The 24,569-nt window shown below is 41.4% G+C and overlaps 1 protein-coding gene across 3 annotated transcripts in view; it reads left to right on the forward strand.

Moving 5' to 3' along the window:
• Positions 1-24,569, forward strand: part of ckap5 (cytoskeleton associated protein 5) — a 38,379-nt gene continuing 13,810 nt past the window's right edge. For 2 of the 3 annotated variants that reach the window (XM_086108213.1, XM_086108215.1), the window contains exons 1-33: positions 1-96; positions 1,440-1,536; positions 1,749-1,942; positions 2,703-2,909; positions 3,100-3,271; positions 3,362-3,488; positions 5,252-5,352; positions 5,463-5,576; positions 5,970-6,074; positions 6,525-6,614; positions 7,536-7,700; positions 7,780-7,908; positions 8,000-8,164; positions 9,443-9,541; positions 10,807-10,917; positions 11,122-11,214; positions 11,356-11,541; positions 13,249-13,343; positions 13,460-13,643; positions 13,751-13,890; positions 14,160-14,334; positions 16,840-16,953; positions 17,076-17,204; positions 17,385-17,579; positions 17,697-17,817; positions 18,484-18,569; positions 20,486-20,596; positions 21,186-21,308; positions 21,548-21,697; positions 21,831-22,034; positions 22,118-22,253; positions 22,363-22,556; positions 22,640-22,815. In XM_086108213.1, the coding sequence (XP_085964339.1) occupies positions 1,480-1,536; positions 1,749-1,942; positions 2,703-2,909; positions 3,100-3,271; positions 3,362-3,488; positions 5,252-5,352; positions 5,463-5,576; positions 5,970-6,074; positions 6,525-6,614; positions 7,536-7,700; positions 7,780-7,908; positions 8,000-8,164; positions 9,443-9,541; positions 10,807-10,917; positions 11,122-11,214; positions 11,356-11,541; positions 13,249-13,343; positions 13,460-13,643; positions 13,751-13,890; positions 14,160-14,334; positions 16,840-16,953; positions 17,076-17,204; positions 17,385-17,579; positions 17,697-17,817; positions 18,484-18,569; positions 20,486-20,596; positions 21,186-21,308; positions 21,548-21,697; positions 21,831-22,034; positions 22,118-22,253; positions 22,363-22,556; positions 22,640-22,815 (4,448 nt within the window). In that variant the 5' untranslated portion in view covers positions 1-96; positions 1,440-1,479. The remainder of the gene's footprint in view (positions 97-1,439; positions 1,537-1,748; positions 1,943-2,702; positions 2,910-3,099; positions 3,272-3,361; positions 3,489-5,251; positions 5,353-5,462; positions 5,577-5,969; positions 6,075-6,524; positions 6,615-7,535; positions 7,701-7,779; positions 7,909-7,999; positions 8,165-9,442; positions 9,542-10,806; positions 10,918-11,121; positions 11,215-11,355; positions 11,542-13,248; positions 13,344-13,459; positions 13,644-13,750; positions 13,891-14,159; positions 14,335-16,839; positions 16,954-17,075; positions 17,205-17,384; positions 17,580-17,696; positions 17,818-18,483; positions 18,570-20,485; positions 20,597-21,185; positions 21,309-21,547; positions 21,698-21,830; positions 22,035-22,117; positions 22,254-22,362; positions 22,557-22,639; positions 22,816-24,569) is intronic. The other variant, XM_086108216.1, reaches the window with a different exon arrangement.

Raw genomic sequence — 24,569 nt, forward strand, 5'->3', positions numbered from 1 at the left:
CTAGTCTATAAAGCTTGATCGAGGTGATTGCATTTTCACCTCCGTCTCACAATCCGGACATCTAGCATCTTCCTGTCTCCAAGACCCCCGAAACAGGTATTCAGTCAATAAAAAAGTAATTGCTGTCTCGTCCTCATTAACACGAATATTCGGCACATATATAGTGTGTTAGGCTACTGCGTTTCAGTTAAGAGGCCGATGTGCGTTGCCTTGATCGGCCTGTTTGTGTTGGCGCCGATGGTTAGCTCGCAGAGCAGCTAAAGGCGGCTACCGTCCGCTATGAACAAAAAACGTTTTCCATGGCAGCCCCCTGGTTGGCCTATCTCGTAACGCATATTTAGTGTTTTACTTATGTTGTTTATTAAATGTAAGTGTGTAGCGCTTGTTTTTTTTTTTCAGGGGGGATGTCTTCACCCCGAATGAAGGATGTAATGCGCTAGCTTGTCAGTGTTGCTGTTGATTGTATGACGTGACTCGCTTAAAAAAATCCCAACAAACACGTTGTTCAATTTTCCGACAACCGAAGTTGTTCCATTATGCAAAGGTAACAGTCTAGTATGACATGGATAGCTGAATCCAACCGAACGAAGTGATCTTATAGGTCAGCGTAAATTCATATTTTGCACGTACATGTGCGTGTGTGAGACTTGAACTGTTTAAAACGTATTGTACTGTTGTATTGATGGTGTTGATGTTTGCCATCACGCTCAGGAAATGGTGCCCTGTGTTTTGACATGGTATTTTGGTACAATTATGTAAAATTTCTTTATTTGCAGAACTATTACTTTTTTATTTATGTAAACAAAATTCTGGGTCCACTCCAGTCAAAACTCTATAGTTACCCGAGTGTTTCTGTCGCAGTGCTGTTGTCCAAATTGTTGGGTTAATTAACATAATAGTCAGTTGTGAGAGTCGTGGAGGCTGCAGATATACAGGCCACGTATATTTAAAGAAGTCAAGTCAACAATTGTCCTTTCATCAATATGTTTTATGTCCCACTGGTGTACTCTAAACCCGGTATTTTGATTAATATTGCAAATGTGGAACATTTGCAATATTGTTTCATGACAATGCTGTCAAATGCACATTAAAATGCAATTCATACAATGTATATCAGTAGTCCCCAACCTTGCATGCACTGAAGACCGGTTCAAGCAAGTACGTGATTTTCATGGACTGGCAATTATTCATGCGGGGAGGTTTTTGGAGGGGGTGGTTGCATGATCAAAAGATGACACAATAGTTTACTGCTTTTGGTCCAGTAGCATGTCTCTCAAGTAGCGGCTAATCTGGTAATATGACGGCAGCATGTGCAAACTCATCTCGCATTATCATGCTTTTCACATGTCACCTGTTTTAGAGGACTTCCCTATGGCACACTGACTTCATTTACTCCACGTCGCTGAATTTAACTTTGCTTAAAATTGTTTGTTTTCCAGTTGAGCACCTTTGGGGAAGCCTGCCGCTGCAAGTGGCAAAATGGGGGACGACAGTGAGTGGTTGAAGCTTCCCATCGACCAGAAATGCGAACATAAGGTGCTTGTAGTCCTTTGATGTTCTGTTTGCTAATATAGTTGTGAGACAATGCAGAAATAATTTATTCTGGCAAGAAATATAATTTTCATGGGGTGGGGGGGGGGGTTCATTGGCCACCCAAAATTCAGAACTGTACTTAAGCCAGAATCAATCATTTTGACAAAACCCAGTTTGTGCGTTTACGCCATTGTTGTGAACCTTTTCATTTCCAGGTGTGGAAAGCCCGTCTAAATGGTTATGAAGAAGCTCTGCAGTTGTTCAATAGGATAACTGATGAGAAGAGTCCAGAGTGGGGGAAGTACCTTGGACTGATCAAGAAGTTTGTCACAGAGTCAAATGCGGTGGCTCAGCTTAAAGGTCTCGAAGCAGCCTTGGCCTATGTTGAGAATGCCCACATCGCTGTGAAGTAAGTAAAGAAAAGTTAAATTATCCTTACATTAAGCCATTATCTGAACCGCTTATCCTCATGAGGGTCGCAATCAGCTCAGCTCTCATCGGGCTACAGGCGTGGTACTCCCTGAACTGGTTGCCAGCTATCACAAGGAACACAAATACAAACCAGTCTCGCACACAATCACACCTAGGGACAATTTTGAGCATTCAGCCAACCTACCATGGGTGTTGTTGGCATTTGAGAAGAAATCTGAGTACCCAGAGAAAATCCATGCAGGTACAGGGAGAACATGCATACCACACAGGAGGCCGGGGCCAGAATCGAACCCCTGACCTCTGCACTGTGAGGCGGATGTGCTAAAGTTCAATTAATAAATCCTTAAATAAAATGACAAGCAAAATGAATCAATAAATAAATTGCACGGAAGGAATTCATTGAGACGTGCCAACATTGACTATAGGAATGTTTTTGAGTGTCAAACACTAAAAGGGCTAGTTCCAACCAACCATCCATCCATCCAACCAACCATCCGACCATCCAACCATCCAACCAACCAACCAACCAACCAACCAACCAACCAACCAACCAACCAACCAACCAATCACCAGAGCTGTATGTTACACATACAGTGCATTTGACAATAAAGCTTATCCAATCCAATCCAATCTCGCTGCACCAACCAATAACCGGATCTCGCTGCACTATTCTTAGTCTTATATTTTTGTGCTTCGGCCATACACGTGCTGACATGTGACAATTTTCATTTTTGCAGGACAGCAGGTGACGTGGTGTCGGGGGTGGTGACCAAAGTGTTTAACCAGCCAAAAGCCCGTGCAAAGGAACTGGGCACAGACATTTGTCTGATGTACATCGAAATGGAAAAAGCCGAGGTGGTACAGGATGAGCTTCTGAAGGGTTTGGACAACAAGAACCCCAAGATAGTTGTGGCTTGTATTGAGACTCTCAGGAAGGCTCTCAGGTCAGTGCCCCCAGAGAGAAAGTCATGGAATGTAATTTATTACTCTCAATATTTGTGAAGAAGGTAAATTGAACAAGCTTTTATCTTCTCAGAATGTGACTGCCATAGCAATATCCATTTGAAACATACATGTACAATTCACACAATTTGCAAACATGGATTCTTTTCCAATGGTTTTCATTTTTTTTAGTGAGTTTGGATCCAAAATTGTGACTTTGAAGCCAGTAGTGAAGGTATTACCTAAGCAGTTTGAGTCCAGAGAGAAGGCCGTGAGAGACGAGGCAAAGATGCTTGCTGTAGAAATTTACAAATGGATCCGAGATGCTTTGAAACCTTCACTGCAGAATATCAACTCTGTCCTGGTAGGACATGCTCATCTCTGGAAACATATACTTGCTGAAAGAACGTCAACAAGTGCATCAAATAACACAATTATTGTGCCTTCTCTGCAGCTGAAGGAACTTGAAGAAGAATGGGTGAAGTTGCCGACAAGCCCACCTAAGCAAAGCAGGTTCCTGCGCTCCCAGCAAGACCTGAAGGCGAAGTTTCAACAGCAACAAGCACAAGGAGAAGAGTCTGGTATTAAAAGCAAAAACAAACAAACAAAAAAAATGTATAGTTAATGAACGCTCGGTGAATTGTATTCATTTTTATTTAATAATGGGGCTCAATTAACCCAGTATTGCTCAAAATTTCCATTCCTACAATAATTTTACTTTGTAGGTTTTTGCTATGGCCTAAATCAGGGGTGGCCAAACTTTTTTGACTGAAGATCGACTTTTGAAGCTACCAACCTCCTGTAATCGACCCGATCATGCACGTGCAAGCAGAAAGGCATGCACGCTGGCGCCCAACTATGCACATGCCCGCACAAACGCCACGATGAGCAACTGCCGGAACGGCCCTAATATGAAAGAAACCGAAACACACAGACAAATTTTATTATATTCACCCCATTTTCTCCTCCCACCCCTCGCGATCGACTTGGGACCAGTCCGCTGGCTCATGGTTGATCGCGATTGACATATTGGGCACCCCTGGCCTAAATCATCGTCACATTTCGATTGGCACTTGGGGATAGTGTTGGTTCTCAGAATGTATGGTCCAGTAGTGTGACATGGGAGCCCAAAAATATACTTGTTCAAAACCAGGTAAAAATGAAATACAGTGATCCCTCACTTATCAAGGTTAATGGGGACCAGAACCCCCCGCGAAAGACGAAAATCCGCAAAGTAGGGTTTCTGATAACATTGTGGACAGGGGGAACTCAATTAAACGGTATTATGTGTCATTGATATTCCGTTAGTTTATTGGTATCAACTATTTTTGAAACTTATTTGAACTCATTTTAAGGACTTAAAGGGCTCCTAATTACATGGCTGTGTTGGCATGTCATGGAGACTAAGTGGTCGCGATGGCTGTTTTTCACCGTAGAAAATAAGATAAGATCTCCTTTATTTGTCCCGCAATGGGGAAATTACAATCAGAATTCAGAAAGGAAAAACGCTGGGTAGGGAGAGGGAAAAAAACCCCCACGCTCGAACTATCCTCTTCCGAGGATAATTTAAGTCCAGGATAAAAAAGACCCTAGCACATGAATAAGCATTAGACAGTTACAACAAGTCACAAGACATAACGTGTATAAGGGAGGGGGGGGGGGTGAATGGGAAGGGGGGGTAGGGTAGGGTAACCGCGACGCGGCCGACGATGACCAGCCGCACGGTCACCGTTGCGCTCCGCATCATCGAACCACGTCACGGGGGGGAAAAAGAATCGGAGCGATGAAGACGGTGATAACAAGGATGTGTATGCGCGTGTGGTTAAAATACATTCCCACATAAAGAACAGAACATGTCTCTGCAATATTGTAAGCAATGAAATCTGGTGATTGATTGCAAAAGAAAGGGAAATTAACTTGAGGTCGGTCAGCATGTGGACATCCGGCTGGACCATACAGTCTGAGAAGCACCCGTAGGCATTTTTGCTACATCTGCATTGAACTATGCAGTCATTTTCACTAACTTTGGGAGGGGGGGTTAAGTTTTATTGTTAGTCTGCCAATGTACCAAAATGGAGGTGGAATTGTTAAAAATCAAATTAATTCAACTTTGATCAAATATTTACAGATGTTTAAAGTGCCATTCAATTAAGCCTCTCAGGAAACATGCTACAAAAATGCTGAATGTGGTACTGTGCTTTTTTTTTTTTTTTTTTTTTTTGCAAGGAATAAATCCAAAGGTGTGTTTTAACCACAACATTGTTTTACATAATGTTTTTTTAAAACATTTTTGGTCAGCCCATCTGATGGGGTTTTCCCACTCTAACCTACCTGCCTTCTGCAGGAGAGGAAGAAGAGGACACGGTGACGGCAGTGGATCCTTATGAGCTAATGGAAGCTGTGGATATTCTTTCCAAGTTGCCGAAAGACTTTTATGATAAAATTGTAAGTGTAATAAGCTCAAGTGTGAACAGTGGTCACATACTACCCAAGAGTTTGTCACATAAATTGTTGAACAAAATTTTAATTGGGAACCTCAATTTCTGTATTTGCAGGAAGCTAAAAAGTGGCAAGAGAGGAAAGAAGCTCTGGAAGCTGTTGAATCTCTGTCAAAGAACCCAAAACTGGAGAGCGGGGATTATGGAGATCTCGTTAGAGCGCTCAAGAAGGTACTTGGTCATCAAGTCAATTGCACAATGTGTTGCTGGGGCTGTGCAGTAAGCTACTAAGTCCATGGGTAACCCTGGTGAATACCAGTTACTTTAAATGTCCCCCTCTGCTCCTCCTCTACCAACTTTGGCTCACTGTAGAAACAGTGGCTCAGACCAATCACCTTTTGGTTGGAGGTAAAATGCATGCGCTCAATTTATAATTTATCTCAGGCAGTTATACACACCGGTGTGATCCCTTGTCATGAATAGATGTATGATAAAGAACTGGATTATTATTGTGTGGTTAGTCACAAAAAAAGTAGGAACTTCAATGGTACGCTTCAGCCTCACTGGTGGTTTTATGACACTGGAGTATGTATGATAGTTACAGTACTGTCTGATATGTCTTAGGTTGTGGGGAAAGATGCCAATGTCATGCTGGTTTCAATGGCAGCTAAATGTCTGGCCGGACTGGCCTCTGGTCTCAGGAAGAAGTTTGGAACATATGCAGGACAGGTAAGTTGTAAGAATAATTAATTTTTCAAGCAACTATTTTGGGAACCTCTCTCAGCACACGCAATTGTATACCTGCAATTGTCTGTTTATATCAAAAGACCACCATACATTTTTCTTTTCATCCCACGCAGTCATTTTCTTTTTTTCCTTTCTTTTTTGTTGCCTTTCTTTATTGTTAATGTCACTCTGCTAGAATGTGTATTTTCTTACCAGATTTATGTTCAACTATAGACCTATGATGACCTCACCATCCAAGTCAGAATTTTTATTTTAGTTTTTTACCCAAGTTCTCTGTATGACAATCATCCAACTAAATGAGAACTGCATCAGAATGTTTTCAATGGTGAACTCTACAATTTAAAAAAAAACAGCAAGAATCGGGTGCATTTTATTGAAATTGTTATTTATCCCCAAATAAGAGGTGCAATTCTCCCCGCCCCACATCCCCAGGTTGTTCCAACTATTCTGGAAAAGTTCAAAGAGAAGAAGCTTCAGGTTGTCCAAGCCCTGCAAGAAGCCATTGATGCCATTTTTCTTACTGTAAGTATCCACAAATTCTAAGCACAGAACAATGTCTAATTACCTGATTAAAAAAACAAACAAATTAGTTGTTCAAAAAAAAGTATTTCATACAAAACTTCGGCACCAAGTACAGTAGAAGGCACCAAAAACAGCACTTGTTGGCAATTCTGCTCCTTGTGACCCTTGTTAAATTTCTTTGGCAATCGAGTTTACTATGAGTAGAAGAGACTGTGTTTATGTTGAGTGATTAGTGATTCCGAATGGCTCATGAACTTGGGAGTTTTCAGAAGAATGGTTTGTTTAAAGTCTTCCCCAAAGGAATCCCCCGCCCCCTGTATTGCATGTATTGTATAGGTTCCTGTAGACCGTGAATTATTAAAAGGCATTTACAATTTTATTTTTATAAAGGGTTTCAAAATAAATTAATATTCTTCAACTAATTTCCTGAACTGATGTAATCAAGATAGCAGAACTAACAAAACACTAATGTGGTTTTAGTCGGGACTCTTAAGAGCTGATGTACATCATGTATGAAATGTAGCAACTTTGGACAACATGGGACGTTTGAAACTTTGTGAAGTTTCTCCCTAACTATCATTAAAAATTCAAATATAGTCTTAACCCTGCATATACCTGTAGTACTTTTGCATGTATTAGTGCTTACCAATTGTACTCAATTTAACCAAATAAGGCATGAAGAGTTATTCTGAAGTGGGGAAAGAAAACTTCGCTTGGAGGACTTGCGTTGATTTGACTCCACACTGCTGCTGTTGTAAATACTCACGTTCACAGCCAGTTTAAGTGTTAATGATAATTTGTGGAGCACTTAATCTCCCATGCGTCTTTATGGTGAAATGATATTTGGTTTTGATTTATTGTTGGCTTTTTCATTTTTATTTTTGCACACAACCTCATGTAATATGTAACTGTCTCCCCTAGACTACTCTGCAAAGTCTGTCGGATGACGTCCTGGCCGTGATGGATAATAAAAACCCTTCTATAAAGCAGCAAGCCTCTTTGTTTTTGGCCCGCTCCTTTAGACACTGCACTCAGGCTACACTGCCCAAGAGTGTACTCAAACCCTTCTGTGCTGCCCTCGTAAAGGTACACGCTTTCACATTATATAAGGGAAGAAAATAAGTCTGAATCTCTCCTCATCTGTACTTGTCTTTTTCTTCATCAGCAAGTGAATGACTCTGCTCCGGAAGTGCGTGATGCTGCCTTTGAAGCTTTGGGCACAGCCATGAAAGTGGTGGGCGAGAAAGCCGTGAACCCGTACCTAGCTGATTTGGATAAACTAAAACTTGACAAGGTAAAATATGATGACCAGTCTGACTAAAAGACAGCTCTCTGTTTCCGATATTTGACCCTGTAGCCTTGTCGCTTGCTGTTGTTGATGACAGATAAAAGAGTGCGCTGATAAAGTCGAACTTCCAGGAGGGAAGAAGGGTGCAGGAGGTGGAGGAGCTGTAGAAAAGAAGGCAGCCTCTAAAGCACCTCCTGCTGCTGAAGCCCAAACTAAATCCTCTGCCCCGCCCAAGAAGACTTCTGGTGCAGCCACGAGCAAGGTAACGTCTTCACTGTTTTAAAGTTAAATAATATTCTAGTTCAGGGGTGGCCTACCCGCGGCTTGCGAGCCGCATGCGGCTCTTTGGCTGGTTCAATGCGGCTCCCGGCCTCTCACACGACAAGCGTCGAAAACGCCTCGGCAGCGGCGATGCCATTCAAACAAGGCGCCAACTTCACAGAACGTACGCCATCAACCTATCATCAAGCCCGTTACTTGATTGACATAGAGAGCAACCAATCAGATGACTGCATCACCGCTCATGCTCAAAAAAAAACGGCGCTAAACAACTAGTCAGCATATCATCAATCCCGTTACTTGATTGACATAGAGGGCAACCAATCAGATGACTGCATCACCGCTCATGCGCAAACAACGGCGCTAAGCTAGTCGGCGAATTACCTCTGATTTTAAGGCAGCGGTGTCCAATACGTCGATCAGAATCGACCGGGAGCCAGCGAACTGGTCCCAACTCGACCGCAAGGGGTGGGAGGAGGAAATGCCTGGGGAAAAAAAATATTTATCTGGTGGTATCTTGAGCTTTCATTCATTTTCGGCCCGTTCCGACTGTTGCTCATCGTGGTGTGCGTGCATATTTGCGCGAGTGCACTGGTGGGCACCCGCGTGAGTGCGTAGCGCTCTTGTGTGCGCGTGTGTGTGTATGTATGCTTGCACGGGCGTGATCGTGAGAAGTTGGTCGCTTCAAAAGTCGACCTTTGGCCAAAAAAAGTGTGTGTGTGTGAGCGCGCAAGGAAGGTTATGATGTGTCTCGTTGCAGTAACTCGGTAAAAAAATTGGCTCTTTGTCTCTGACTGGTTGGCCACCTCTGTTCTAGTTCATGAAGTACAGAAATTAAATCACTTTTACCACAGTGAGAGATTATTGACAAATTATATTACATTTGCCCATGCTGTAAATTGTGCCTTGATCTTTTGTAAATGGAATGTGTCAGGTACAGGAAGTGCGAATGAAACAGAATTTTCTGGTTCATTAATCATGGGAGATCTTGGAATTGTCAAAAAAATTCACTTTTTGAGATGGTAGTACTCAATTATGAGTATTGCTTTTTGGGGGTTAAGCAGACCACACACACACACACACACACCACAATTTGTCATGCGCTACTGTTGGCTCATAATGATGGAATATTTTTTTAATTGTAAATATGACAATTTCTTTAAAGTTAGATACATGTATGATAACTGAATCAATCTAAATTATATTCCCCACTGAGCTGGAGGAAAAGTAGCTATGGATTCTGAATCTCTTTCTGTAACAGTCTGCTGGTCCACCAAAGAAAGGCAAACCAGTTTCTGCTTCCAGTGGGAAACCCAAAAAGCACATTGAAAGTAAAGACTTCACAGAAAGTGAACTGCCGGTGAGTCAGAACTCTTTCTGGGCTTTTTGGCATTGCATGTTCACAACAGCTTTGATGTTATCCAGGAACACCCCCATAGTTCACTTTTTCAAGCACTTGACTTAAACTTGATCTTATTTTCAGTCACCGGCGGTAAGGGATGCCTTTTTGGCTTCTAGGACTCCGGAGACCGATTAGGTATGAGGGTTATTCAATAAATAAGGTGATTTATTTTTCTTTTCTCCCGGTAGAAGGACTTCTATTACAGATGGAAGCTTACTTTTTCAACATAGTCTCCCAGCACTGTCACTGACTTTTCCCAACTGTGCACAAGCTTCCATATTCCCTCAGCGTAAAAATCTTTGGACTGATGTCTCAGCCAGTCGCTCACAGCACTTTTGACTTCATCATCACTTTCAAACTGTGCCAACTACTGTGAACTGCTGAGGCAGGTCAAGAAAGACATAAAGAACAAACGCAGGGGTCATCAGTCAGAAGGAGTCATCTTGCATCATGACAACGCAAGGCCTCACACAGCAGCAAAAAAACAGGGCAGACCATCAATGAGCTGGCCTGGGAACTGCTCCCTCCTTCTCCTTACAGCCCAGACTTTGCCCCTTCAGACTTTGACCTGTTTGGTCCCTTTGAAAGCATTTACGAGAGGGACGAAGTTTGAAAGTGACGATGAAAGCAAAAGTGTGTTGAGCGACTGGCTGAAACATCAGTCCAAAGACCTTTACGCTGGGGGAATATAGAAGTGTAACCCAGACTTGTTAAGACGGTCATTGTTACAGAAGCTTGTGCACAGATGGGAAAAGTGTGTGAAAAATTAAAAAAAAGTAAGCTTCTACATGTATTAGAAGTCCTCATACTGAAAATGTACCTTATTTATTGAATGACCCTCATATTATATGTTAAAATTAAGTTTCCTAAATTCAGCCTTTTTTGGGGGGCTGGGTGTAGTTACTTTCAATCGTAAAACAGAATAAGAAAAACAATTCAAAATCTGTTGGCCAATTCGAAAAGCTTCTATGGTGATATATGTTTATGGAGCAGCCAAAAAAAAGTAAACCAGCTGTCAGAGGCAGGTGGTGAATATTGAAAAGAAGCTTTCTGTCTTAAAATTCTATCAACACCCGGGGTAACGGCGAGGAAATTCTTTTTGCAATTTTTGAAGAAAGGTTTTATTTTTGCATGTTGTGATGACTTGTGCTATTTTGTTTTTGAGACACTGTTGCTCTTTGACCCTTGCAAGTGACATGTTGGTGTTCACATTTTCATGTCAGGTTGAGGTGTGTGAAGAGCGGGCAGCCGAAGTGCTTCCTGCATCCTGTCTTGAACAGCTGGATTCAGCTAATTGGAAGGAGAGACTCGCCAGTATGGAGGAATTTCAGAGGGTAGTCTTTGTTTTATTTCGGAAATCTGACCGTTTTTCTGCATAATCAAGCACATTTACCACATATTTACACACACAAATGACTTGACGTGATCATTGTCTGTGGTTAATCACTATTAGCTTTGAAGGTTTTTGTAGTCTGGAAGAAAAGATAAGTCCCCATGGAGGAAGCAATGTTAATTGATGGATTCATATTTCCTTTTAGGCTGTCGAGACTATGGATAAGATGGCCATGCCATGTCAGGCCTTAGTCAAGATGTTGGCCAAGAAACCAGGCTGGAAGGAGACAAACTTCCAGGTAACGTTTGTATTATGTTGACCAGAATTACTTTTGAATGTAAATGAAATGAATTTACCCTGTCAAAACGATGCAGTATTTCTATTGTCGAGTATTTGTGATTCTAATTCATTCCAATGTTTTGGGCTGCTCTTTCTTCAGGTCATGCAGATGAAGCTACACATTGTGGGCCTTATTGCTCAGAGGGGGCAGTTTTCAAAGACATCAGCCTCTATCGTTTTGGATGGCTTGGTGGATAAGGTTGGCGATATCAAATGTGGTGGAAATGCCAAGGAAGGAATGACTGCAATTGGGGAGGCCTGCTCGCTACCATGGACTGCCGAACAGGTTTTTACCTTAATTAATAAATATTTTCCAACATTGAAAGTAGGGTTGAGCAATATAAATACGTAGTATGGGAAAAATGCCTCTTTTGTCAAAACATTTGAATTGTTCAACAAATGAACACAGTAAAATGAATCGTTAAATTCCATATGGCAAGTGCATATGCAAAAGAGAGAAATTCTGCACACCCTCCACCTCTCATGAGGCAAGCGACCTCCTTTGGCAGTGTTCGATGTGATGGACTCTGTGGTTGCCTTTTACCAGTCAAACACAAAACAAACTGAAAATGATTCCGCTCTTGTCTACTTCATAGGAAGTAGCTCGCCAGATCTCCCCCCCACCCCCACCCCAATTTGGGCGAAATAGTCATTAGAGTATTAGAGTTGTTAGAAAACTTGCTCAATTTATTTGACCAAATTGCTAAGTCATCAAAAATGACCGGTGTTGCCGCAGTTAAGTTTGAAAGTTAACTTATTTGATTATTTGTTTTTAAAAGTAACTACCGTAAATTCCGGGCTACAGACCGCACCTGATTAAGAGCCGCATGCTCAGATTTATGAAGAGAAATCAATTTTGTAATTATATGCGCCGCACCGTACTATAAACCGCTGGCCAATGAGTAGGCGGGGGTTTGCTTCTGCGTCCCTGCCGCCGTGGAGCGCCTCCGGGTGAGGCGGCTGACACGGTCCCCTGCAGAAAAAACCCGCAAAATTTCTTAAGGTTAAAATAATCTCCATATTTTTATGAGCATGATAAATGCATTTGCACAACGAAAATTAGTTTGCAATCACAAAATAAATGTACACCGTTCAATTAAGTGCAATATAGATATATATCTATATTTTGGCATTTCCTTGAGCATAGCGCCAACAGAAAGATCAGATGTTAGTAAAATGTAGAAAACTGGACTGTCTCAGAAGTGTTTATTTATTCCGTCGTTGTGTACTGTGTTCACAAACGAGGAAATCACTAAATAAATTCTGTAGGGGGGCTAGAGAATTTATTTTGTGATTTCCTCGCTTGATTTTCTGTTTTGGTGCATTATTTCCAATTTTCGTAGTTTCAATGAAGGAATTGTTAATTTACGTTTTTCCGAGGTGGTCATGAACGCCTCTCGAGTCGAAGGAGGAAGAAGGCAGGAGATTGACAGACGTAACTGTAATTTGTTGAGACTGTGAAAGACATTCATAAAGTGTGCGTTTCAAAAAATTAACATCACAGCTCTCCTATTTTCGGAGCTGCAACAAAAACTTATTTAATAAAGCAGCGACACAGTTCGCTGAACCAACAGCAAGTTATAACATTGGAAGCATGTCTCCAGGAAGGAGCCATCTTGGAATCGATGTATGACCGTAATGACCATACACAAGACGCACCGGATTTTAAGGCGCTCGGTGAGCTTTTAAGAAAATGGAAGACTTTTTGGTGTGCCCTATAGTGCGGAAAATACGGTAGTCTTTTCTGGAATTCATGCGACAGTTCTTGTTAAATATGTACTTTTTAATGAAATAATTAAATGGTCTTTCTAGACTTCATCTCGCATAAATGTTTTGAAATGTTTTTTAGCTGCAATGGAGAAAAAGAACACTACATTCAAATATTTTCAATTAATCATCATTTAATCACCCAGCCCTCCCAGAAAATGATCCACAGGATGTTGTCGGTTTATGAAGGCTACACTGTATTTACATTGGTTATATATTTTTACAGGTTGTGTCTTTGGCGTTTGCGCAAAAGAACCCCAAGAACCAGGCAGAGACTCTCAACTGGCTGGCTAATGCCATGAAGGAATTTGGCTTTACTGGGTAATAAACCTTTTTGTATTTGTTTCAGTCATTTTCCACTTAAACAATTCCGACTACAAAATTGACTGGAGAGTAGAGTTAAAGGAAACAACTGACATTTAACCTCTCCTTCTCAGTATAAATGTGAAAGGTTTCATCAACAATGTGAAGACAGCCCTAGGCGCGACTAACCCAGCTGTTCGGACAGCGGCAATTACCCTGCTGGGTGTTATGTATCTTTACATGGGAGCTCCACTCCGCATGTTCTTTGAAGATGAGAAACCAGCCCTCCTGTCCCAAATAGATGCAGCATTTGAGAAGGTAATCGCTTTTGTAATGCTCATAATGGTAACCATCGTTTTCTGTTCCTGTGAACAAGAGAGCCATACAAACTACCTTCGTTTCTCTTTTGTATGTCTGCATCCTAGATGCAAGGCCAGTCAGCTCCAGCTCCAACAAGATTCACCAAGAAGACTGGCAATGAGGATGAATGTGACACTGCAGAGGAGCAAGACGAAGATGTAGGAGGGCAGGACATCATGGACCTACTGCCCAGAACAGAGATTAGGTGACTTACTGAAAATTTTAAGTTTGCCGTTTGGAAGTAGTGCAAAAAAGACACCTTGTATTTTTTTCGTCCTAAAACCATATGGAAACACTTATATTACTGATATTAATAGCAACAGTGTTGGCGCAAGCAAGTTGTGTTTACTTGTCTTTAAGTTGGGATTCAATAAAAGAGACAGCCATTCTGTGCATGCTTAATACCTTGCCAATACTTTTGAAATCAGTGCCTGTGAAAAGTAAACAAACATTCTTTTTGCCCCACCTTTTTAGCGACAAAATCACTTCTGATCTGGTTTCTAAAATCGAAGATAAGAACTGGAAGACTAGAAAGGAGGGCCTTGATGAAGTTGCAGCCATCATCTCAGAAGCAAAATTCATCACAGCCAACATCGGGGAGCTCCCTTTGGCCTTGAAAGGACGACTTAGTGATTCCAACAAGATCCTGGTGGGTGGAATATGAATTAGGGAGCAAAATCCCTGCTTTTATCTATCTTGAAGGGTGACAATTTATCCACTTGATGTTGACTGAAAATGACACCACAGTGCCGAAGGTCTCAACTTGTGAATGTCACATGACCAAACACAGAAAACAGGTGAGCCGTGACCGTCGTTACGTGAGCCCTTTGGCGCTCACTGTGATGTCATTTTCAGTCAACAGCAAATGACATAATGGCCGCCCCTGAGATAGGGGGGAAAAAAACAGGTGGATTTTTTTTAAATTCATTCATAGTCCACACTAAACGCAATATTAACTAGAATGCCATGTTTAGACTAGTGTCTGGATTTTGGAAATTTTGTATTCGACTTCTTGAAGTGTATTTCAGAGCACCCAAGTGTTAATTTTGTCAGCCATTTCCATTTTTAAGATAGTTTCAGTCACACTTGTTAGTTTTCATCACATTTAGTTAACCTCATCCTGTTTTTATTTAGCCAAATTCTTTTGGGCAGTAAGTCGAGCATTTTAGTCTTTATTTTTATCCAAGAAAACTATTTTATTCGTCTACTTTGTGAACATTTTGATGTACCCGGTAGTTTGTCTTTTTACCCTTTTCCTTTTTTTTGTCAGCACATGATAAAAAACATTTCCATTTGATTTCAAATTCTTTCGCTGAACATTTTCTCTTGTCTTTTTGAAGAAAAACTAAATTTTAATGAATACATCCAGACATGGAATGTTAAGATAAAATTAGCATTCTACATTCAACAATCCATTTTAAACTCGTACTAAAAACATATCCTAACTATCCCATTTTATGCAGAAATAATTTGCATGTGTTTGTTAATATTAATCTTGATGCTAATTGAAATCATTGGGTCTGTGAAGACAGGCATTTTATTTCACCAAATACATTGGAATGCAAACTCAGATAGCTGTGGTTCCCAACCTTTTTCAGCTTGGGACCCCATTTTGGTGTCACACAACTATGGCAACCCCAGACATTCAAAGCACAGACAAATGTACCTTCTTTACTTTTATACCACATTTCGGATATTTCATGTATGAAAATGTAGGTTAAAGTTGTTTCTGAATTATTTGTGGTTCATTTTATTTTATGAAGATGAATTGCTTCAGTTCGTTCATATGACTGTCCCAACTGAGGTGAGAGTGGAACTTGTTTTGGTGCCAAGTGCACATTTAAGGGGTGTTCACACCGCTCCGGCGCTGCACCGATGTATTTTGTTGCAATATATTTTACGCCGGAGCAAATTTTGTGGAGCGTTCACACGTACAAAGCCGCTGAGCGTGTCGGCACCGGCACAGCGTCGGTGCAGCTCCACTTGCGTTCACACGGCAGTTTCTGCAGCGGAGCAAAACGACAGAACCCCCCCCCCCCCATTCTAGTTGAGATGGTATAACCCAAGAGGTGCTTGCTACTGTTACCAGCCTTGTCTTGTGTCGTTATTAAACAAACACATGACGGAAGTCCGACAGAGCACGAAAGCAACGCATTCTCGCCGTACGTAATCAACTCTCCCTCATGCGTAGCGAGGCTACTCCCCCATCGCAAACGAGCATTTGCTCCGGAGCAAATTGTAGCGTTCACACGTGCAAATTTACATCGGTGCTGCCCCTCAAACGAGCATTTGCTCTGTAGCAAATTTTTAAACCAACTCCCTGAGGTGGATCAAATTTGATCCGGTGTAAGCTGTTTTCCGGGGCTACGCCGGAGCAAATATTGCCGTGTGAACACCCCTATAGACGCTCATGTGCGGGCAAGAGAAAACCTTTTCCAATAGGATCTTTTGAGCCGTGCTTTGTCTGGTCTGTCACCATGGGTCTCTTTGCCATGGGTGACCTGGCCAGGGGTATAAAGCTCCAGATAGCTTGGCTCCTAGGCTCATTGGGACACAAAAACACCTGCGCAAGAAGAAGGAGAGATACAGACGCTCGTACCTACCAACTGCTGTCAGGCTGCTGAATAAAAAATAGCAACAATAATATTTAATAATTGAATGATGTCGAAAACAACTGTAAATAGCACTGCGATTTATCCATTTTGTATTTATATTGCACTTAATTGGACGGTGTTTGTTTGTTTTTTCTTCCTCTTTCTGCCTACATTCTTGCTGCTGGAGGCTGTAAATTTCCCCAGTGTGGGACTAATAAAGGATATCTTGTCTTATAAGATGACAGCCCCCCCCCCCCCCCCCCCCCAAATTTTAAAATCAGTTTGAATATTCAGTACAACATCTCATGTTTGTAGTGTATCAATTGAATTTGGGTTGAACTGATTTTCAAATCATTGTATTCTGTTTTGATTTACATCTTACACAATGCCATGGCTTCATTGGAATTGGGGTTTTATCACTAGCCATGAGTAACATCATGGCTAGTGCAGTACAAATTTATGAATACTGTACATTCAAGGTGGCACGTGATGTAGTTTAAACAAGTGGCCTTTCAAATTTGAAATTAAGATATTTATTAAATGACATTGTGTATGTCCAGGTGCAACAGAGCCTGACTATCCTGCAGCAGCTTGCCTCAGCTATGGGACCTGGACTCAAACAGCATGTTAAAACACTAGGGTTCCCCATCATCACTGTGCTTGGAGACAGTAAGGTACATAAGATGAGTGCACAAGATATTCATGTGCATCATTTAATAATTTTCTGCATTAGTCATGTTTAAGATTGCATTGACTGTGCATGTATGTGCTCTTAGTAAACAATGTTTATCTGTAGCCCAATGTCAGGGCAGCTGCAATGGCCACTCTGCAAGCCTGGGTGGAGCAGACTGGGATGAAAGAATGGCTGGAAGGCGAGGAGCTATCAGAGGAGTTAAAGAAGGAAAATCCCTTCCTACGCCAGGAGGTACATAGAAAGTAACGTACATAATGGACAAGGGGAGAAAAACTAATCATCTCATTCCAAATATGTGTTCCCCTCTGTAATAATTCCTGATAGAAAATTAGGGCTATATGGTTCTTTAAAAGTTATTATTAGTTGTGTGTAATTATCTTCCAAAACATAACAATTTACTTTCTCTCAAAGTTGTTAGGCTGGTTAGCCGACAAGTTACCCACCCTGAGATCCGTGCCGGGGGATCTGATGGGTTGCATACCCAATCTATATGCATGCCTAGAAGACAGAAATGGTGACGTGAGGAAGAAAGCTCAGGATGCTCTCCCCACATTCATGATGCACCTTGGATATGACAAAATGAACAAGGCTACAGGCAAACTCAAGGTACAGGAAAAAAATGTCTTTGAATTGCAAAATTTTATGAAATAGTTTTAACAGTTTCCAAACGTTACATTACAGTGCTTCCTATCATACTCTGTGTTTATGCTTGCCTCCTATTAGACGTCTTCCAAAGACCAGGTCTTAGCCATGTTAGAAAAGGCCAGAGCAGTGATGCCAGCTAAACCTGCACCTCCTGCCAAAACTGGAGGAGCTAAAGGCCCATCAGAGACAAGTAGAGGAGGTTTGTCCCACTCCGTAACTATATCGCTGCGCATTATCTGGGGACGAAACAGTGTAAACATTTGAAATTTACTAGCTGCTGTAAATTCCGTGGATAGGTCATTCCAGAGCACTGGAGCCTGGATATAAAACACTCTAGAACCTGCGCAGGTCGGGTCAACCCTAGAAATAGGGCCAGTTATCGACAAATGTGTTCACTACAAATGCTAAGGCACTGGTTAAGTGAGAATAATATGCTAAACCTCTCATCATTGCCTCTCGCAAGCAAGGGGTCAGAAACAATTACTCGATGCTGACTCATCTTTCTGGCGAGATCACAAGTCCTAGCCATGTTTGTCTTTGTGGTCTCGAGTGTCATTGGAGCCAACGTGTATCATAATGTCCGAGTAGCTAGTGTTGTTAGCCTTTCGCTAAGGTTAGCTTCAATGTCAGGCGCTCTGGCACATTACGGTGGCTGGGTTTTTAAGCTTTATGTTACAGGTGATGGAGTCACCTGGAACTAAGGTTACATTTTTGTTCAAAGTTAAGATGTTTTTGAGGTGTTTGTCTTTCCGAAATGCGTTTCCATGTTCACACTTAAAAGTCAGATCGACATTTATGTTGGCATATGACAAAAATCCCACATGGTCTGCTCTGTAATTTACAAGTGTTTTCATATTTTCTGCAGCCTCCAGGTCTCAGGCAGTCAGTGAGGATACTACCGATAATAAACCTGAAGCTAAAAAGGTCAGAGGGGGAGTAGCTGCCAAGAAGGTACTGTATGTCTGTGTCACTACCCGTTTCAAACATAGTATCAGTTATCATTTTACTGCAATTTATGCGCATTTGGAATTTTTCTTTGTCGTAATCGTAGGGCTGTGCAATATGGTGGTATAAATATTTCTTATTGAGCAATCATTTATTTTAACTACCCAAAATAAGGACCTGGAGAGAGAAAAAAGTCAGAATTTTACATTTTTGTAATATTCACCTTTTAATGAATAAGAGGTCAATATCACTATGATAAAGTCAAATATTGTATTGTATAAATAATCTGATATATACAGTATATATTTATGAAAGATTAAATAAACGTCTTTTTAAAAATTACGTTTTTCGTGGTGCTGGGTGACGTGGCAGGAAAAAAATTCACAATGTATCATATCAGTAAATATGAATCATTATAATTTGCTATTTAAAATAAGAAAAACAGTTACATTGATTCAAGATAAAATTCAGAATATTTCAATCAAAGATTAAATAATGCAAAATTAAGCGGACAAATGCAATTTTAAAGATCTGGTGAAATTTTCGAGGACATAACACTGTATTTGCATACATTGTAAGGTAATGTGAAAGGTTGTGCATAGTAAATGCTCATTTGCGGAAGACGCTGCCCCAAAACAGTATCGTCGATTGTTACGTTAACCTTCATGCAATGTCGGTGGAGCGAACTAATATTCTCTTGGAGTGGACCAACCGTCTTAGGGCTACTTTGTTTTGTTTTTTTGCGGGCTCAGTCGTGCCAGGAGTGACAGTCCATTCATGTTTTACTTGCCTGATTGTGACTTGAGTGTGAAACTGAAGCTCCGAGCTGACTAACACCGGAGCCACAGTATGTCAAAGACAGTGAACTCTTTTACTTCTACACTACGTATCTATCCGGAGCTGTTTAATCGGGTTAGTGTGCACAGTATAATGTTATTGCACGAGTTGGACTCAGTTGACTGTTTTCTATTTGAATGAAGTTGAGCCATACTGCGTGCGTACGCCACATGCATGGCACACGCACACTTCTTTGTTGGTTCAGCTTCTTCGTGTCTGCAGTCAGCAGACGAGCAGCTTGACGATTCTGCTGCACTCAAAACTCGCATTTTATATTAATATTGATCACGTGTTTATCATTATACATATTGGTATTGAATTATCGCTAAATCCTAAATGGACATGTGTTTGCTGTTGAAATATGAGCATGAAGTACATCTGCTTTTGAGATGTACTCAACCACATCGTTTTTTTAAAATTCAATCTGTATTACGCCCCATTTGTGTGCAGTCAGGATTAAGAGCAAAGTTTTCAGTCTGAGAGTAAACTCAGTACTGCGTTTTTAATTTTAACATTGATCCTGTTTGTATATCAGTTGTCAAATCTGTTTTAACCAGGCACAACGGTATTGGAAACTGAGTGCTAGCGTATACACTACCAAGAATTTGGGTGTGGATTTAATGCGATGGGCTACCAATTTGATAAACACTTGAGGGGGGGAAAAAAGCTCTATTCTCATTGTCATTGTGCCCGCTTGCCTGTCACCATGAACTCTATGGTTTTGTCATGTGCTACAATGCTGACCTGAGTACTGTACTTGTTTTTTCCCCCCTCAAAGACTGTCCATTCCAAATCTGCACCAAATCCAAGTGTTCTTTCGACAAAAAAGATAGTAATAAAAACAGCTCACTGGTAAATTGCTCTATTTTTATTGTATTTTTTTACAATAGCTACACTCCCAAAAAAATTTGAACCATCTCCTTGGTAAGCTATTTTTAGAACTCTCTGGCAGACTGCTCGTGTGGTCCTTGAGGGGCTACCTGTCCACAGGCCCCATGTTGATGACCCCTGTTTTAGACATTTGGTAGTGTTATATGTCTGTGTAAATCATTTGTCAACATTATTTGGTTTTTCTGTCCGTTCAGCAACCTTCTCCCCCTGAGGAACCCGACCCTACCCCTCCCTCAAAGGACAAGGACAGTAATGCTAATAAAAAGCCCCTCAACAAAGGGAAGACTGCTGCTGGCAGTCAACAGGTAGATGTGGAACAGATGTGCTCCTGATGAGACAATTGTTGCACAACTACCACTAATCAAATGTTTCTGTGAGCTCTTGTTGTCAACGAGCAATGGTCCAGCAAACCTAGAAAGGTTTAGATCGACTAATAAGTGTGCACTAAGCTTTAACGTTCGTCATGACCCTTGCCCTGGTGTTTACACTGTCCAATCCTGAGATTGTAGTCACTAATGGTGGCGTTACTATTTAAATGTATGATCGAACTAATACAGTCTTCTCTCTGATGTAAAAGCTTACTAACTCATCCACACAGCACTTTTAAAGAAATAAATCCTTCTGACAGAGTATGATTCAAATTGCAGTACCTGCATGCTTCAAAAATCGAAACACAAATGAGCGACGGATGTTTTCATATCACTCCACTGCATGCATGAAGTTGTTGCATGTTTCGGAACTAATCATAGTCATTTTCCACTTGTTTTGACTGTCACATACGTATTTCTTTTCAGTGTGATGTACATGTTTTGTCATAGAATAAATGTTTTGTAATGTTAAACTCATAGTGTTAAAAATGTCTGACATTTTGACCTCGCCTCACTGTTATTTCAGAGTGCAACTACCAAGAAGCCTGCAGCCAAAGGAATGAAAGACGATGAGGACAGGTCTGGGCCCCTCTTCATCCTTGTCCCCAATTCTAAGGAGCAGAGGATCAAAGAGGAGAAGCAACTGAAGGTGCCTGACTGTCTGCTGTGATCTCTAAACAAGAGAGCAGAGAACATTTAGCTGTTAGTCATGCACTCATTATTGAGGGAGTATACAATTGAGTGAATGGCAAAGCACACACAACGTAATACTCTTACTTGCTGTACAGAGTGTTGTGAAATATAATGGTACGCCGTATCACTGAAGCAGGGAGAAGTAAAATATCACACCTGCATTCAGCTTTGAACTTGGTTGTTCTCTCCAAATAGATTTTGAAGTGGAACTTCATCACTCCTCGCGATGAATATTTGGAGCAGCTTAAAACTCAGATGTCTACCTGCTTTACCAAGTGGCTCCAGGACGAACTCTTCCATCTTGACTTCCAGAGACACGTCAAGGCCATTAGTGTCATGATTGAGGTGAAGACGCATGTGTTGACTTTTCCTTTTTCCGAAGAAATTTCAGGCATATGCACAGCTCCTTGTCTGTTTGGATCCATAGATTGTGCTGTGAATTATCTCAAGCAGTCACTGCACTTGTCTTATTTGGCAGAGGTTGGAGAGTGAGAGTGATGCAACCATAAGCTGTCTGGACTTAATTCTGAAGTGGTTCACTCTGCGCTTTTTTGACACCAACACCACGGTCCTTATGAAAGTGATGGAGTATTTGAAGCTGCTTTTTACCATGCTGGACAGGGAGAACTATCATCTCACCGAGTATGAGGCCAACTCATTTGTCCCCTACCTTCTACTCAAGGTAAGCACACGCTACACCTGGCGAGACAAGCCATTTTTCAGTGTATAAACTAAGCCTTGGTTCTTCTTTCTTTGTTTTCAAAGGTTGGGGAATCTAAGGATGTGGTTCGCAAAGATGTCCGGGCAATACTGGCCATGCTATGTAAGGTTTACCCTGCTTCAAAGGTCTTTCCTTACCTCATGGATGGTACCAAGTCCAAAAACTCCAAACAAAGAGCTGGTGAGTCATGATAATAAATCAAGCTGTCATTGCTTTACATTATTGAAATATTATTGCTCGCTGTGATTGCAAGCATTCTTACAATGTGTCTTTGGATTGATGTCTACAGAATGTCTTGAGGAGTTGGGTTGTTTGATAGAAGGCTATGGAATGAATGTATGCCAACCAGCTCCAGCCAAGTCTCTGAAAGAGATCGCAGTTCACATTGGTGACAGAGACACTTCTGTCCGAAATGCTGCTCTAAACACGGTAGTGGCCGTCTACAACGTCTGTGGAGACCAAGTCTATAAACTAATTGGGAATGTAAGTTTGACGATTGCAGTCGTCCAGGCTTTCAAATTTATCCCCAAAATTGACATTGCGCTACCCGCTTCACTCATTTCCAGTTGTCAGACAAAGATATGAGCATGTTGGAAGAGAGGATCAAACGTTCGTCAGCGAGGAAGACAGCTGCCGCTCCAGCCAAGCAGAGTGCAAATGAGCGGTCTCCAAGAGATCATTCAGCAAACCCCAATGGCACTTTCCTTCGCAAGTCTGCACAGGAAGAACCCAACAAACTCAAGTAGGTTACCCTAAGGAACATTTGCACCACCAATGTTAGTTAAATGAAACCATGTTTGGCATTTGAGTGCAAATTTATGAAGGATCATATACGTATCGCTGGTGTCAGGCGGAATCCTCGTATCTCCAAAGTCTTCAGGAGACCCAAAAAATGTCATATTTGTTCAGCCGTTAACGTTGCATCGTCAAAGAGACGAACTAATTTGCAGCATATGATCAGTAATTTGTAAAAATAACACATTCATGTGAACTGACCAACTGTAAGTTTTGATTTTAACACTAAAATAGTAAGTTATGGAGCTAATACATTAGGGTAGAAGGCCTTAGTAAAAAATGTGATAAAGGTTAATGTCCTACCTTGCTAACATAAAGAGAAGTTTAAAATTAAAAAAAAAAGATTAAACGTGTAGAATGTATTGTAACAAAAAGTTGAAACTGAACAGTGATTGGCGTACCACCAGATGGATGCCACCATCCACTAGTGATACTAGTTCCACACTGCACTAATCTATTTCATCTCAGGATATGTTTCAAGATGACTCTTTTCCTCTTTTACCCTCCTCCCCCCCTCACAGTCTTGCATGCTGGGTTGCTCTTAAAAGATGTACTATAGACAGATGCATTAATTAACAAGAGTAAACATCGGGGCCCGAGCATGACCCATTACTTACCATATTTTCACGACCATTCGGCGCACCGTATTGTTGGGTGCAGTCTCATTAACGGGTGCTATTTCTGTATTTGACACATAGACAAAACACACTGTATTATTGGGCGCAGTTCTACAGTGGTAAAACATACGCCAGCTTAAACATACGGCATGCATGCGCGCACGCTAAAAACACGTTAGCTTGAAGCATACGGTAGCATGCCAAGATATACGGATACATGCTAAAAACACGTTTTTAAAAAGGCAACGGAAGCAAAACTGAGTTCGGTTGTATTTTATTTAGCCATCGTACAATGTACTCACGTTTTTTGATCAATCATCACCCAGAAATCCATCAAAGTCCTCATCTTCTGTATCAGAACTGAACAATTGTGCAAGTACCGGTAATCCATCAAAAACGCCGGGTTCCCTCTCGTTGTCAGAGTCACTCTCATTGCCATGTGGCTCCACAGAAATGATGCCGGCTTTGCCAAAAGCTCAAACAACAGTGCAAGCAGACACGTTCGTCCAAGCAGCCACAATCCATTCGCAAATTGTGGCGATCATCCATTGTTCCCATGCCGCTCGCAACTTTACTTTGAACGCCCGGTTGATGCCGATGTCCAGCGGTTGGAGTTATTTAGTCAAGCCTCCGGGAATGACGGCAAGCTCAGAGTTCATTTGCTTGACTTGGTTTTTCACCGCTGCTGTGAGATGGGCACGCATGCCAAAAGCATAACCGATGGCTTGAAGTTTGAACTGAGCTTCGTAGGCGTGTCTCTTTGTAGAATTTATTTTCGGGGGTTCTTAGAAACCAAAACAAAGTTGTTTTGCAATAATGCACATAGCCACACTTTATACAGGTGTTGGTACCTGCTAGGGGCGTCCCTTTAGCGTCCACTTACACGCCCATCCTTCACTGATTGGCCGACTTCTTTGCCGCATGCCTGTCCACACTCACTTCCGCCTTTTCTCTATATAAACAGCGTGTCGGCTGTCAGTCAGGTTTTGGAACTCGGTGCATACACAAGACGCTCTGCATTATAAGGCGTCCTGTCCATTTTGGAGAAAATTTAAGACTTTTAATGGCGCCTTATAGTCGTGAA

This window comes from Hippocampus guttulatus, chromosome 4 (assembly GCF_054856545.1).
Source record: "Hippocampus guttulatus isolate MCC_2025c chromosome 4, RoL_Hgut_1.0, whole genome shotgun sequence".
In the NCBI taxonomy this organism is placed as follows: Eukaryota; Metazoa; Chordata; class Actinopteri; order Syngnathiformes; family Syngnathidae; genus Hippocampus; species Hippocampus guttulatus.